Source organism: Echinops telfairi, unplaced genomic scaffold, assembly GCF_000313985.2.
Source record: "Echinops telfairi isolate 266 unplaced genomic scaffold, ASM31398v2 ScPeMD7_7458;HRSCAF=8496, whole genome shotgun sequence".
In the NCBI taxonomy this organism is placed as follows: Eukaryota; Metazoa; Chordata; class Mammalia; order Afrosoricida; family Tenrecidae; genus Echinops; species Echinops telfairi.
Window position 1 is genome coordinate 46,051,235 of NW_022111358.1, and position 14,263 is coordinate 46,065,497.

Sequence of the window (14,263 nt, forward strand, 5' to 3'; positions counted from 1 at the left end):
CGCTTCCAAAACAGCCCCACCAACTTCCGCCCATTTTTCAGATCCATTCAGTGTTTCCATCCCTGGGCATCAGGGTGCCCATAGCAACGACCCAGTCCCGGCCAACAGGATACAGCTGAAGGAAGCGCTCTGGCCACCGGCTTTCTCCTGGACCCCCCTGTGCGTGCAGGCAGCTCCTGCCTAGCAGGGGCCCTGGCGGGCCATGTCCCCAGCAGTATCTCTGTCAGATCAGGGCTGTTGTATTCTGGACCTTGGAGGCTTGTTTGTTTGTTTGTTTGTTTTCGTTGTCTTTTGGATGAAAGTTGACAGAAGTAGTGCAGTGCAGGTTTTAGTCTGCTAACACTGTTCTGTTGCAAATCCCTCAATATATCTCTACTCTTCCTACCTCCTCTTAGGGGTCCATGTTTCCATCCCCCAGTCTTCTTCCTACCCTTTCCTGTTTTCTGAGCTTGGTTCTGGGGTCAGCGTTGCCCGTTGGGTCCCGGTGGCTGATTGTTCCTCGCCAGGGCCTTGTGACACTGGCTGCCCCTGCTGCAGAGAGTGGCGGGAGATTGGGAAGGCGAGTGTGCCTTCTGGCCTCCCTGCCCAGAGGCACGGTGACTTAGGGAGCATCAGAATGTGGTGCTCCACAGAAAGGCCTCCACCTGTGGTGTACTTGTCCCTGGCTCCGCCTCAGGCTCCCAAAACAGGAAGACAGTGTGACACTGAGGCTGGTGTGGGGCTGTGTGCAGTTGACCACTGCAGCTCGGTGTGTGTGCGTGCACGCATGCACATTCTCTCCCCACCCCACTCTTTGGGGAAGCGCACTGTTGGCTAAACAAACCTCTGTCCTCTCACTGGGGCCGCCGTCCAGCACAGAGAGCCACGCTGCTGCTGCTTCCTTCCTCTGCTCTGGCCACCGCTTCCTCGGAGGCTGGACTCTAGGGAACCACATGCCAGGTTCTGCCGCTGCTGGGCACAGGCCTCTGCCCGCACACCAGCCTTCAGCCACGTGCCCCTGCCTAGGAAGGACTAGGGACTGTGGGAGAGGGTGGGCCTGGCGTTGAGGAGATGGACCTTTCCGCTCCAGTAATGAAACCACTGTGGGGTGGTGGGGACGGGAGCTTTCAGGGGGCAGAGGCTTGCACACACTCCCCTGTTCTCACCTTATCCTTAAAAATGGTTCCCACAGTGGCCTGACAGCAGCCTGGCACTTGCCCAGTGACACTGGCCTCCACTTCTTTCCGATCCCTTGATTGTTCCACGTTACGTTCCTCTGAGAATGCCCTCTTGTCTTTGATGCGTGGCCAGCACTGTGCTTGGCGACCGTGGCTACAAAGGTGAAGCCGGAAATGTGAGTCACACACCAAGGGCAAGTGCGGCGCGGTGCCCCACCAGCGAGTGGGGGCAAAGGCACGCTCCTTCTGAGAGCCCCGACTGCACTGGAGCCGCTTGTCAGGCACGAGGCAACGAGAGGGATCGCTTTCAGCAACCATGTGTCGAGCTCCAGTGTTGGACACAATGGGCTGTGGCTGTCCTTTGTTAAGTGTAAGGAGTCCTGGGACCCCTAAGGGGGGGCGTTCTAAACCCTGGACTTACACAGACGGGTCAGTGACCCCAACGGTGTGCCTGTGCTCTGCAGTCACCACTGTTTCCAGAGAGTTCCGTCATCCTGAACAGGAGTGAGCGCCTCCCGGCAGCGACACCCTCTTCATTGGGCTCGAACTAGAGGGGGAGGAGACCTTCCCGGTCTTGTTTCCCAGGAGTGTGTTCCTTCCCCAGGGGCTGAGACATCTCGTTCCTGAGTTGGGGAACCCCTCAGCCAGTGCTGTGACGTGGAGGGGCAGCTGTCTGGTGATCCGGGCCCCTCATCTCCAGGCCGAGTTCCTTGGTAGATGGAGCAGGTCTGGACAGGCCACCCGTGCGTTAGGAAACAGCTGGGGGGAGGGGGAGGGGCAGCAGGGCACAGTGGTCTCTTGTCTGTCGTTGGGGTCCTCCTCACAGCCCTCGTCCCTGCTTCCTTCTTGACATGAGACTCACTCCTTGGAGCAGCAGGTTTTATCAAACCAGTTTCTGGAGCGTCCAGTGGCTGCCCAACAATGTGACCCCTGAGCTCTGCCACTTTAAGCACTCCGTCCCACGTCTGGCTCACACCGTCCATCTTCCAGGATAGCCTCATGAGTGCTTAGCTGGTTCCACACAGTTCCCTGGCCCAGAGGCTGGGCAGGGGGTGATGTCTGCAGGGCTTCGTTTGGGGAGTTGCTCCTCTGCCTGCGGCCCTCCCTTTCCCTGCTTGGCTGGAGGCTCCAGGAGGTTGTAAGGGAGTAATAATATCACTCGGCGTGATTGGAGGCGTTCACAGGGTGACACTGGACTGGCTCGGTGGCCACTGAGGACCAGTGGTTCCAAAGCACATTGTTGGGGGTACTGAGGTACCTACACCCCTCCCCTTTCTTCCTGCCCTGTCTCCCTGGTTTCTCGGAAGCCCTGGGTGCAGCTCCGTCTGAGGAGCAGGGCGTCTGCCAAACTTAAGAACCCAGCAGCAACCCTGTGTCATTTCTTACAGGACAGCTGTCTGTCCAGACCCCCACCCAGCGCCAACAGCCCCTGTGTCCTGAACATAGTAGGCGCCCCGCCCAGCTTGCTCCTCTCAGCAGTCAGGGGTTCTGCTGTGAGAAGGCGGGGCCACCGGGAGGCGCTGATCTCTGTTCCTGGTTTAGAGCCTTCCAAACCCCACTGGAACCTGGGGCTCAGACGGGAGATTCCAGCCTCTCCCAGGGAGCCTTGGTGCAGTAAATCTTCACTGGGCTCTTCCGAGGCTGCTGGACCGCTGCCTCCGTCTATGTTCACTTGCTTATAGGTAGGGTGTGTAAGATTCTCCTACAGTACAAGACTCTTAGAAGGCTCGGCCCCTGTTCCACTGGTCAGCACGTGGCTCAGAGGCCCTGAAATTGGGCGAGGGGAAGCGGGCAGGGAGGCTGGTGAGGAGCTGGACTGCACCGAGGAAGCTGGGGGTAGCTTGTGTCCGGGCTGCTGGTCAGGGTGAAGGAGGAGTCCACAGCTCCGAGGGGCTGAGTGCACCCTGGACATGCCACCTTTTTACCCATTGTGCTACGAGAGTAGACAGGCCAAGACCAAGGCCAGACGAGGTAACCACCTGAAACCGTGTGGAGAGATTAGTTTGGGAACGAGGAACCAAAGGCTAGCAGAAGGGAAAGGAGACTTCCTGCCTGTAGCTGCGTCCCAGCCAGACACCGGGATTGATCGTCCGGCGCGGCGGGGTTGTTAGTCTGTGATTTTGCCCAGTCGTCTTTCTTCCAGAGACGTGGCTAACCGCCCCAGATAAGTCAGGCAGGAATTCACGCCATCCCCATCACTGCACACCCCACCCACCAGCACGAAGCCGCAGGGCAGCACCCTGCCAAGGACCTGGAAGTGAACATGCCCGTTAAAGTCACGCTGCACATTTGGTGATTAATCCCTGTGACTCTGGGTACTCAAAGACAAGCCGCTGCCACTGAGCCAGCCCCCCACGTCCAGCCCAGAGGGCCGGGCTGCACGGCTCCTTCACCGCACCAGGCAGCCTCTTTTCCCCAGGGACCAGCGGGTGGCTCTGAACAACCACCCTCACGGTAGCAAGGTGACCGTTACCACTCCACTGTGCCACCGGGGCTGCTCTGGGACTCCTGAGAGACCCGCAGAATGCCAGCAGCGGGACGGTGGCTGTGGCTGCAGTCCAGGACAAGGGTGGGCGTGGTCCAGTGCAGTGCGTGTCAGACCCTGCTGTCCCCTTGCCGCCATTGCAGGCCAGCGCTCAGCAAACTGTCCCCTAGAGGGAGCACTTGAGGAGACGGTGGGCCCGAATCTTGTGACTGGCATGCTCTTCAGCATCGATCTCAGAATCTCGACCACAAAGCCGCAGCTGTGGGTCCCCTGCTCGGGGGAGGCAGCTAGCTCATGATCCACCCTGAGACTGAGTCTGCGTGGCCTGCTGGTCCTCCAGGCAGGAGGGGCTTCTCTGTGGCTGGTGAGGCGCTGTTGTCCTTGCTGGCGGACACTCGGTGATGTGTGCAGGGGGCCTTGCTCCAGGCCGTGTCCCCACCACTCTGGCGGTTGGTCAGGCATCTGGGGACCTTGTTGCAGCAGCCCCCACTCCCTCATAGCCACTCCCCTCACCTGTGCCTTTCAGTGATCAGCCTGTTGGCCACTGGGAGGCCCGAAGTGGGGGGATTCAGGTGTTTTCTGTTTTACATTTGGGGCGACAGAGCCAGCCTGAGGGCCGGGCTGCCCTGGTGTCATCTGGTCACACATCCAAGGCCTGATCTGGCCTCCCGTGGGCCGGCCCCGCGTGGAACCACAGCACGTGCCTGTTGGGCCGGACGAGGAGGGGAGAGCCACCCGGGAGCAGCTCTTCTTTGTGCTGGGTGACATTGTGGTCAGACGTGATCCAGTGGCTGCCCCCGTCCCTTGGGGCTGACGGTCGGGGCAGGCTGGGCCTGTCCCTGTGTTCTTGGGCAGCAGGGCCTTGCTGGCCAAGGCCCTCCTGGGCGTTGTGGCTCTATCCCTACCTGGCACCTCAGCTGCTCTGGTGCCCGAGAAGGGGACAGAGGCCCGGGGATGCTGGTGTAGCCATGGCTTGGCATGGGCTCACCACCTGCTGTTTTGTTTCTCTCGTAGGATATCGCTGAGGTAGAAAAGCGAGACCCCCAGGAGTTAGTAGGTAAGTCCCCAGGGGACCCTGAGGGACGTGGGTCTGTCCCCCACACTGGCTTCCTTCCTGTAGGGCTGCATCCCGGGCTTCTCCATGCCTGGGCTGCTGGGCTGAGCAGGCATCTCTGAGGGTGCCCTCCCTCTCGGGGCTCTTGGCAGCCTCTAAGGCGCCTGGGTAAGATGGCCAGGGAACAATTCTCCCTTTGACATCGGCGTCGCCGGGCCTTTCTTTGGGCTCTGGTCAGCCGCCCGTGTTACCAAGAGGGAGTTGAGGGCCCCTCTTCAGCTGAGAGTCACTCCTCTTGTGCCTTGGGCCCAGTCCTCTGCCCTGGCACCGCCTCCACTGGCACGGCCTGTGCTCCCCAGGCGGGCACATGCCCCATGCTCCCAGGGTCTGAGACTTCCGCTGACTTGGAAGGAGCAGGAGGTTGTGTTTCTGGAAAACAGCAGTATTGTCATCCAAGCCCTGAGTTAGCCCCGCCTTCCTAATGCTCTTAGAAAGCCCCTCAGCCCCTTTGCCAAATGGGCTACCCCAGCACAGACCCCGGGATTGTTCCCTCCCCTGGGGTGCCCAGGACCGCCCCTCCCGGCCTGTCCCGGGCTCTGCACGCAGCAGGCCTCCTGCCCTCTGTGGACAGCAGCCACAGAAGTCCTTGCTGAGCTTCCTGGGCCAGCCAGTGACTCATGCAGCCGGCCCCGAGGCACAAAGTCCAGGCCTGACCTGAGAGTGCACCTCCCTCCAGCCACAGCCGCTCCTTTCCCACCTTCCCCGAATCCAGGAGCAGGAGACTCTCCGGTAGACCTGGCTGGGGAGGGACTGGTGGGACTGAGTCCTGGGGGTAGCCCAGGCCCATGGTGGAGCCGGCCTTCAGCACTGGGTTTCGTGGATGCCCCTCCACCTTTCAGGTCACCCAGGAATCCTGCTCTCAAGAAAAGGGCGCATGTTCTCAGGGTGAAGAACCTGAGATCAGATGCTTAATTAGGAAAGTGCTGTTCACTCAGTAAACCCGAAACACAGGGTAATGCTGGCCAGTATGTTGCCTTTCTGACGTTTCCTTGGGAATCTGCACGTGCCTCCCCTTTCCCCCTCCCCTGTTAAGACCATTTCAGTGTGTATTAAACAACTACAGAACACTAAATTAAAAAGTTTGGCCAAAAAATCAAAAGAAAAGGGCACATAGGTGCCACGGTTGGCTTCATGGGCCAGGGAGGCAGAGCCCTCAAAGGGGACCAGTGGCCTCACCCAGTGCCTGAGTCTCAGGCCATGTGTCAACTGGGGCCTCAGCCTCTGCCCCTGTGCCCTGCTGTTCACCACCAAGACACCCACCCGGCACAGCAGGCTTTTCTGTCACCTTGAGGTGTCCCTTGGAAGCCCCTCCCCAAATGGGGCAAGTCCTGCTCTCTTTTTCTATGACAGTTTCAGTTGTTTTTAGAATTTCCTAAAGCTTGGACCTTCTCCCCCAACCCCTGGTGACATTTTGGGCCAGTGCCTGATGTTTTGTGCATGGTAAGAGCCTCACAACAGCCCTGGCCCCCACCTTCAAGGGCCATGATGGACAGAGGCCCCAGCGGAAGACCCCCTATGGCTGAGCAACTGCCCATCATGGGGTACACCCCTGTTGTCTTATTTCCACTTACCCACTCCAGGCGTCAGGGCAGGGGGGGTCGGGGGCCCTGTAAGTTGAGTCCCTCCAACACTTGCTGGCTCACTGGGGAGGTGACACGTTTAAATGCCAGTGAAGATGAGCCAGGGACACTGCTGACTCCCACAAGAAGGCTGGCACCCCCAGACATTATCACAAAAGCCCACCTGGCCGGCAACACCTGGCTGCACTGGCACCTGCAGCCGTGGGCACCATGGTGTTTTCTGGCTGGGTGTGCCCAACGGCGTGGTCAACGGGCTTCTCAGGTCCAAAGCGCACTGCTCTTCTAGAGCAGATGAGCAGTGGCCCGGACACTGTCACCACTTCCAAGGGTCTGGGGACACAAGTCCCGGGCCGATGCTGAGGCTTGGTGACTGCCCGTGGGGCATGAGGTGTGGTCTGGGCCTCAGGAAGGGCAAACTGCACCCATAGGTGGCTGGCTCCTGAATTCCCCAGGGGAGGCGGGCAGATGGTCCTCTGGTTTCCCAAACGCCTCCCTCCTCTGTTCACCCGTCCCTCCTTGTTGTATCCCCAGAGCTCGGGCCACGGCCTGGAGGTCACATTGAGCCATTTGAGCCCCAGAATGTGATCAACTTGCTATGGCAGCAGGGCCACACCCTGTTTTTCCAAAAGACTTTCCTGGCAAATGCCAAAGGCCACACTTTGTCCCTCCAACACAGGCCCGCTCACAGGCGCTCAGCCAAGTACTCCCCTGCCCGCCCCCACTGCCCTGGGGGGGTGCCCAGAGCTTTTGTTGCTGATGCTCTTGGAACCGAGGGCCCACCCAGCCAGCAGCCTCTGCACCCAGCCTCCAAGGCCAGGCTGCGAGGAGTAGGCAGGTGGACTTGAACTCTGGCCAACCCTGGAGGCCCAGGAAGCACACAGGCGCCCTGGATGTTTCCTCACTGCACTGGTGTGTCCTCCCGACAAGCCCTTTGGGCTCCGTGCTGCCTGCTCGGTGCCTGCTCTTGCGGCATGTCCAGCAAGAGTCTGGGATGACCAGGAGAGCCCCCAGGTCCCTGGGCTCCTGTCCCTGTGTCTCTACGGGGTGCAGGCAGAGTCTGCTGGGCCTCAGCCCAGCCCTCCGGGCAGGCGTGGTGTGCACTGCAGATCAAAGCGCCTTCTCTGCCCAAGACACCGGGCCGCGAGAGGAGGAGGGGCAGGCTGTGCTGGGCCAGCACACAGTAGGTGCCCCAGCTTTCCCTCGTCCGCCACCCCCTTCTGCCCGCTGTTTGCACTTTGTGTGACTCTGCTCCTGAGAAAGGTCTAGGGAGCATGCACCGCCTCACAACAAACAGCACATTGTCCAGGGATGCCTGCCGAGCCCCACTCGTAGCCCCCCTGCACCCGGGTGGCCAGCAGCTCCGGGAAGGGGCGGGGCTGGGGAGTGGCTTGGGTGGGTGGTGGCAAACACCAGAAACTGGCCTTTTGTTCCTAAGAATGCAATAGACCAGCTGATTGCGTCTTTTTTTTTGGGGGGGGGGGTGTTTGACAAGCCCTAAATTAGTTTTTTAATGTCATATATGCGCAAGACACAGCTCCAGAACCTTGTGGGGCGGGGGGCTGGGCAGGTCTCCCTGGGATGAGAAGGATGGATGGCTCCAAGCCGCTCTGAGATTTCGAGTCCTGGGAGGGTGGGGGGGCGGCTTTTGTGCAGATGCCTGGGATGGGGTGGAGCTGGCAGGCCTGCCTGCTCTGAGGGAAACGACTGCACGTTGGTGGCCTGAAGTGGAGCTGAGGGAGCAGTTACACTGTGGGGACTGGCTGGTGTTGCAGACAGAGCTCCCTCCGCTTCCAAGATGGTTGCTACACTGTAGCAGCACGTGGTTGCCCTAGCTCTCAAGTGGCTTGGTGGCACACAGTCTCTGCCGAAGCTGCTCTCCCCCACCCAGGCGCCTGCTGGTCCCTCCTGCCCATTTGATGTTGACTCAGTGACAGCCTCTCAGAGAAGCCCTGACCCAAACCTAACCATGGGGTTAGCCAGGTCCCCGCCCTCGTCTACAGGCTGCTCTCCCTTCTCTCCACAGCCTCGTTTTCTGAAAGAGTCCGGAACATGTCACCTGATGAAATCAAGATCCCTCCAGAGCCCCCTGGCAGGTGTTCAAACCACTTACAGGTAGGTCCAGGGCCCAGCAGCCACAGCCAGGTCTGACTTCCCCAGCAGGACAGGGAACGGGACCCCGGCTCCTGCAGACGAGACAGCCCAGGGGGGGTGGCCCTGCGTCCTGGCCGCCCCCCAAGTCCTGACCTCAGGAGACCTCAGTCCTCACAGAGACCCCTGGGCTGAAGAAAACGACTGTCCACTTTTCCTGGGCAGCCCAGCCAGGTCGATGGGAACCTCACAGAGCTGACGAGCTCCCTGGAGGTGCAGGAACAGATTGGGTGCATGGAGCACCCTTGTGCTCCTTCTGCAGGGCCAGGGCCTCGCTTCTTGCCTGACAGGCCGCCTCCACATGCACCCGGGGCTGGGAGTCCCAAGAGAGCACATTGACTGATTCTTCCCTGGCAGAGGGTGGGGTACAGCTGGGATCACCCCCTTCTTTCCAGACTCGGGTCGTGGCTCCAGGTCTCGCTGGAGGGACCTCTCCCTGTCAGGGACCTTGTGACTAACAACAGAGCCATGGTAGGGGCCCAGTCTAATCCCCTGTACTTCCTGGGTGCCCCTGGCACCGCCCTGCGGATGGTGACTCACCGGCCTGGGGCTGAGGAATGCAGCAGGCTGGGCCCAGGTCAGGGCCCGGGAGGGGGCCGAGGCGCAGCCTGGGCTCCCTTCCTTCCCCAGAGGGCTCCTCCCTGTGCTGAGTCGGCAGCCCCCTGACACCCCTTGGGGTGGCATCACTCAACCCCCCCTCCCCCCATGCCAGGCAACATGCTGCAGCGTGTAAGGAGCAGCCCAGCAGTCTGCCAAGCCAAGAACATTCCTCCTGCTCTTTAGACCCTCCCCAGTTGGGAGACAATGCTGAGCAGTCATTTTCCTCCTTGGCCACCTGGGAGACGCTGGCCAGTCAGCACACCTGGCTCGCCTCAGGTGGCCCAGACTCCTGTCCTCTTAAGACAGGGAGTAGGGCTGCTCTTGTCCCTGGGGAGCGTGTTTTGAACCTCCCTGGGGCCCGGGGTTTGACGCAGCGGCTCCTGGTGTTTCTGGAAGCCGAGGTGGGAGTGCCAGCCCCGCCTGCCGCCTCTTACCAGGCCTTTCCTTCTGGAGAATCCGTGTTAGTAGCTGCCACTGGGGTGGTGCCCACCACCCAGGGTCTTCCTCTCAGGGAACTCTGCCCTGGCTGTCATAGGCCTGAGGCTTCCAGAGCCTTTGGGATGGCCCTCGGCAGCTCGGGTGCATCTGCCAAGGACACCATCTCCAAGAGCCTCGGGCGCCTGTGGCACCAGGGCAGTACACATCCCTGGCACCCTGCCAAGTGGCTCCCTGTTGCCTATCCCCAGGGCCTGGCAGGGTTGTGGGGGAGAAGGGGAGGGGTAAGGGCCTCCCTGCCGTGCAGGACCCTGTGAACACAGCTGGCAATACTCTGTGCGCCCGCTCCTCCAAGATGCAGCCCCCACCCGCACCATGATCCCAAGAGGACCTTGACGGCTCCTCCTGCTGCATGCCTGTGCCCGCCTGCACGCAGCCTGTCTGTCTGTCTGCTCTGTGCTTGCCGCCTGGCTTTCCGTGTGTGGTAAATGAAAGTCCCTGGCCCCTTCGCCGTCCTTCCACACGTGCAATTTGTGGTCTGCGTCCCTCACAGTGCTGGCCAGTCAGTGCAGAGTCAGGAGAAGCCAGCGGCGGCGGCGGACCCTCGCCTGGCTGGCCTCCGCAGCTTAGACTGGAGACCGGTGCGGCAGCTGCAGCCCCACTTCCACAGCATGTGGGGGTAGACGGGGGCTCCGTGGTAAGCACCGTGTGCTGGTCTTCTCAGGACAAGATCCAGAAGCTATATGAGCGGAAGGTCAAGGAGGGTATGGACATGAACTACGTCATCCAGAGGAAGAAGGAGTTTCGGAACCCCAGGTGCCTTTCCCAGGAACCCACAGGGCTATTTGCATCTTTGATGTTGGACCGGGGACTAGGGTGCCCCCAAGGGGTTGATGAGAGAGGCCCAGCTAAGATCCAACCTGAGGCCAAAAGGGCTATTCCCCAGCCATTGAGCCAGGGACCTCCCTTGCCCTCGGGAAGTATGCGAAGGGTGGTTCTGGGGACGTGGTGGGTGTGGGGCCCCGCGGGGCGAGGGCCTGGTGCCTGCTCACAGCCTTCCTGTGCTCACTTCCAGCATCTACGAGAAGCTGATCCAGTTTTGTGCAATCGATGAACTCGGCACCAACTACCCAAAGGTGTGTCCTGTGTGACCCAGGGTCCCCAGAAGGGTTCGTGAAGCAGCCTGCTGGCTGGGGAGTCCACACCCCACCTCTGCCTGAGGCCTTGTTCTTCTGGAACAATCCAGTGGTTCCAGCAACAGCTGGTTCCATGCCCTGATACATAGGGGTCTGCCTGTGGCCCTGGGCTTGGCTCTCCGGGCAGTCTGAGACAAACCCTTGGGTGGGAACCTCAAGGGGAAGGCACTCTGGGTGGATGCTCGGACCCCGGCTTTCAACCTTCTTTTTTCCAGGACATGTTTGACCCCCACGGCTGGTCTGAGGACTCCTACTATGAGGCACTAGGTAACCACCTCCCCCCCACCCCTGTCCGGCACAGGCCACACCCTCTTGATAGTGGCAGTGAGGGGGGTGTCAAATGCAGGGTGAGGGCCCCAGCTGAAGCTGGTGTCTGGAGCTAGGCAGCTGAGCGGTGCAGGGAGGACAGTCACAGGGCCCTGGGGTCACAGGTGTTCTCCAGCCAGCCGCCGATTGGCCTGAGGAGGGGCTGTGTCTGTTTGCATTTGAGCCCCTCGCCAGCACTTGCCATAAGAACCCGTAATTCCAGCTTGTCCGGGTGAGTGGGAGACCCGGCTGTATGGGAGCACACAGACCAGAGCCCACCCTGAACCCAGTCGAGTTTGGGTGGTCCGAGGACCCGTCCTGAGGGGGAGCTGCTCTGATCGCAGCTTGTCTTGTCCTCGTAGCCAAAGCCCAGAAGGTGGAAATGGACAAACTGGAAAAGGCCAAGAAGGAGCGAACAAAAGTGAGTGCTGGTGGGCAGACACCTGGTCGGACAGGCCAGGCTTCCTGTTGGCCAAGCCCAGGGGGTTCCAGAAGGCCCCTGGCCCTGCCCCCAAGGCGATGCCTGTGGACTCGGGGGCCAGCTGCTGCCCTGCCGCCTCCTGCCTCGGCCAACAGATGCCTCCCTGGGGCTTCCGTGCGGCCTCTTGGGCCCTGGTTTGCTGCGTTGCCACCCACCTCCCTTCCCTCTGTCCTTTCTCCACTGCTGTGTCATCCTCGGGGCTGCCCTGGTCTGTATGCCCATGGCGCCCAGAGCTGCCCCAGTCCTCTCTGTACCCTGCCTCTGCGCGTCAGGCACCCCTCGCTGTAGTCAAAGCACCGCTTCTCCCCAAGCAAGGAGGTCTGGTCCTTCAGGGGCTATGGACGCCGCTGTGAGGGCAGGGGTCACCCTCTGGGCACCAGGACCACCGGTCCACAGAGCAAGAATGCCAGGCCCTCGGGCTACCAGCTCCCCCCGCCCCCTCTCTTTGGCCCGTGGCCTCCTCCGAGCAGCTGTGGGGGAGCTGGTGCTGGGGGTGACCTGGTCCCTCATTCTGAATCCTTGATTGAATCTCCCTTCTCTCTCTCCCCTCCCCCTTCCACACCCCAGGCTTATTGCAGGGACGTGTCTGCAGCGCCTGGGGACCGGAGCTGTCCTTCCCCTGTGCGGGCGGGCACCGCCTCCTCCTGGGTGTGAGAAGGAGGGGCCTGGCCCAACGGTGCTGGGCATGTGAGGGGGGTGGGGGGTGGGACGGGAGCCGGGCGTGTGCAGGTGAGGCCGGGAGGGGCCGAGCTGTCCCGGAAGCTTTTTGAGTTAGCGCAGAGCCCCTCCGGGCCCTTCTGAGACACCTCTCCCTCCCCCAAGACGGTCACCGCAGAGGAGATGAATACCTCCTTTGTCTTTGTCTCGGCCTCCCCGGCCGGGCCTCACTCTGGCCCCTCCCCTTCCAGATTGAGTTTGTGACGGGCACCAAGAAGGGCACCACTACCAGCACCACGGCCACCACCACCAGCACTGCCAGCACGGCCGTCGCAGGTAACTGCGCCCCCCCAGGCTGCTGAGCGGGGCAGGGGTCTGGCCCCCCTTGGTCCTGACTGCTCCCCGGCTTTCTGTCCAGATGCCCAGAAGAGGAAGAGCAAATGGGACTCGGCCATCCCCGTGACGACGATCGCCCAGCCCACCATCCTGACCACCACCGCCACCCTGCCCGCCGTCGTCACAGTGACCACCAGCGCCAGCGGTTCCAAGACCACCGTCATCTCCGCGGTGGGCACCATCGTGAAGAAGGCCAAGCAGTGACCAGCGGAGAGACCCCTACTGGACTTATAAACTATTGCCACTGGGGGTGGAGGTGGAGGTGGCGGGACCCCACTGTGTGGCAGAGCTGGGGCCTGCGCGCCCCGGCCACCCCCCAGGAAGAGCCCAGGCAGGGCTGGCTGCCCAGCTGCCTAGAGACTGCACCTGTGCGGGCTTCTCCCAATTAAACATGCTGCCCTCTGAGTGCGCGCGCACTGCACTGTGTGGGTTGCAGCAGAAACGGGGAGACTGACCCCTGAGGCGCTGCTCATCAGTGAGGGTACCCCGAGAAGCTGCCCTGGCATTCCCAGGGCCCGGGTGGGCCACCCCGGGCAGTAGGGTAAAAGCCGTCTATGTACCACTCCAAACCCAGCTTGCTCCGGTCTCAAAATATACCGTGTTTGAGGTCAGCTGGTCTACAGAAAGATGGGGAGCCAGGTTGCCCAGCCCTCGGTGCCAGTGTGCGGCCAGCTGGCTCGGAGCAGTGGGGACATGAATCACCTCCGCTGGCCAGGCCGCAGCTCATTGTTTATGTGCAAACCCCTCTGGGAGCCCCTGCCACCCCACCCTTCCTCCCCGTTATCTCTGCCCCACAGCAGCCCATGCAGCCTGCTCAGCCGCCAGCTGCCAGCCGCCAACCGGGGCCAAAGCTGGCTTCCCTCCCAGCCGCCTGCAGAGTCCCCAGGGGGCTCGTTTATCTCCTTCCCATCCCATCGGAGGAAGGGCCACGTGTCCGAGGTGGAAGTGGGACTGTGAGGAGCAGGGGGATTCTCTGGGCAGGTCAGGCCTGAGGTTCCGAAAGTGAAGCTCAGTGACACGTGCCCCTCCTCCCCGCACAGGACACCCTAGGGTCCGGGTCTCAGCCCCAAGAGAATGTCGGCGTTCCCCCACCCTCAGCCTCAGCTGGGTCTTTGCTAGCCCTGGCCCAGGCACGTGGAGGTGCAGGGCAAGTGACAGTGTGGTGTCCGTCAGAGCCTCAGAGCAGTCCCAGCTCCACGCTCAAAGGGGTGTGGCCTTGGGCCTTCACGCACACGCACGTGTGCACCCACCCAGTCGTGGGGAGGCTGTGGGGGTGTGGGGTTCAGGAGCTCCTCTGTGACAGCTTTACAGACTAGTACTGTTCACAGGGGTCGCCATCGCCGGCCGGGCAGCCCAGCCCTTGGCATTTCCTACCACGGAGATGAGGGACGTGAGATGATCAATCTAGGGGAGCAGTTGACAGGGGCAGAGGTCCCCCCTCTCCCTGGGGTCTTTCCCTTCCTTTGGGCCCAGGCTGGGTTCCTGTGCTGGGTTCTAGATGCCTCCATGGGACCCGGGACCAGCCACCACACTGCTCCCTGCAGAGCTGGCAATAGGGCTGGGAGCAGACCGGAGCCTGAGTTGGGTCCTAATCCTCTGTCCCTCTGACCTTGACACTTCCCTAAAAAGGGCTTGAGAGCAGCCTGGTGGCACGTTGGGTTCAGCAGCGCCCCACTAACTGCAAGCCCGACCGTGTGGACCCATCCCC

At 61.4% G+C, this 14,263-nt stretch overlaps 1 protein-coding gene across 3 annotated transcripts in view; it reads left to right on the forward strand.

Annotated features, from left to right (window-relative positions):
• Window positions 1–12,960, forward strand: part of LOC101660794 (SAP30 binding protein) — a 28,782-nt gene extending 15,822 nt beyond the window's left edge. For 2 of the 3 annotated variants that reach the window (XM_045299873.1, XM_045299874.1), the window contains 9 exons: window positions 4,657–4,699; window positions 8,360–8,448; window positions 10,244–10,335; window positions 10,595–10,655; window positions 10,931–10,982; window positions 11,384–11,442; window positions 12,070–12,150; window positions 12,411–12,495; window positions 12,578–12,960. In XM_045299873.1, the coding sequence (XP_045155808.1) occupies window positions 4,657–4,699; window positions 8,360–8,448; window positions 10,244–10,335; window positions 10,595–10,655; window positions 10,931–10,982; window positions 11,384–11,442; window positions 12,070–12,150; window positions 12,411–12,495; window positions 12,578–12,759 (744 nt within the window). In that variant the 3' untranslated portion in view covers window positions 12,760–12,960. The remainder of the gene's footprint in view (window positions 1–4,656; window positions 4,700–8,359; window positions 8,449–10,243; window positions 10,336–10,594; window positions 10,656–10,930; window positions 10,983–11,383; window positions 11,443–12,069; window positions 12,151–12,410; window positions 12,496–12,577) is intronic. The other variant, XM_004709141.3, reaches the window with a different exon arrangement.
• The last annotated feature ends 1,303 nt before the right edge of the window (window positions 12,961–14,263 follow it).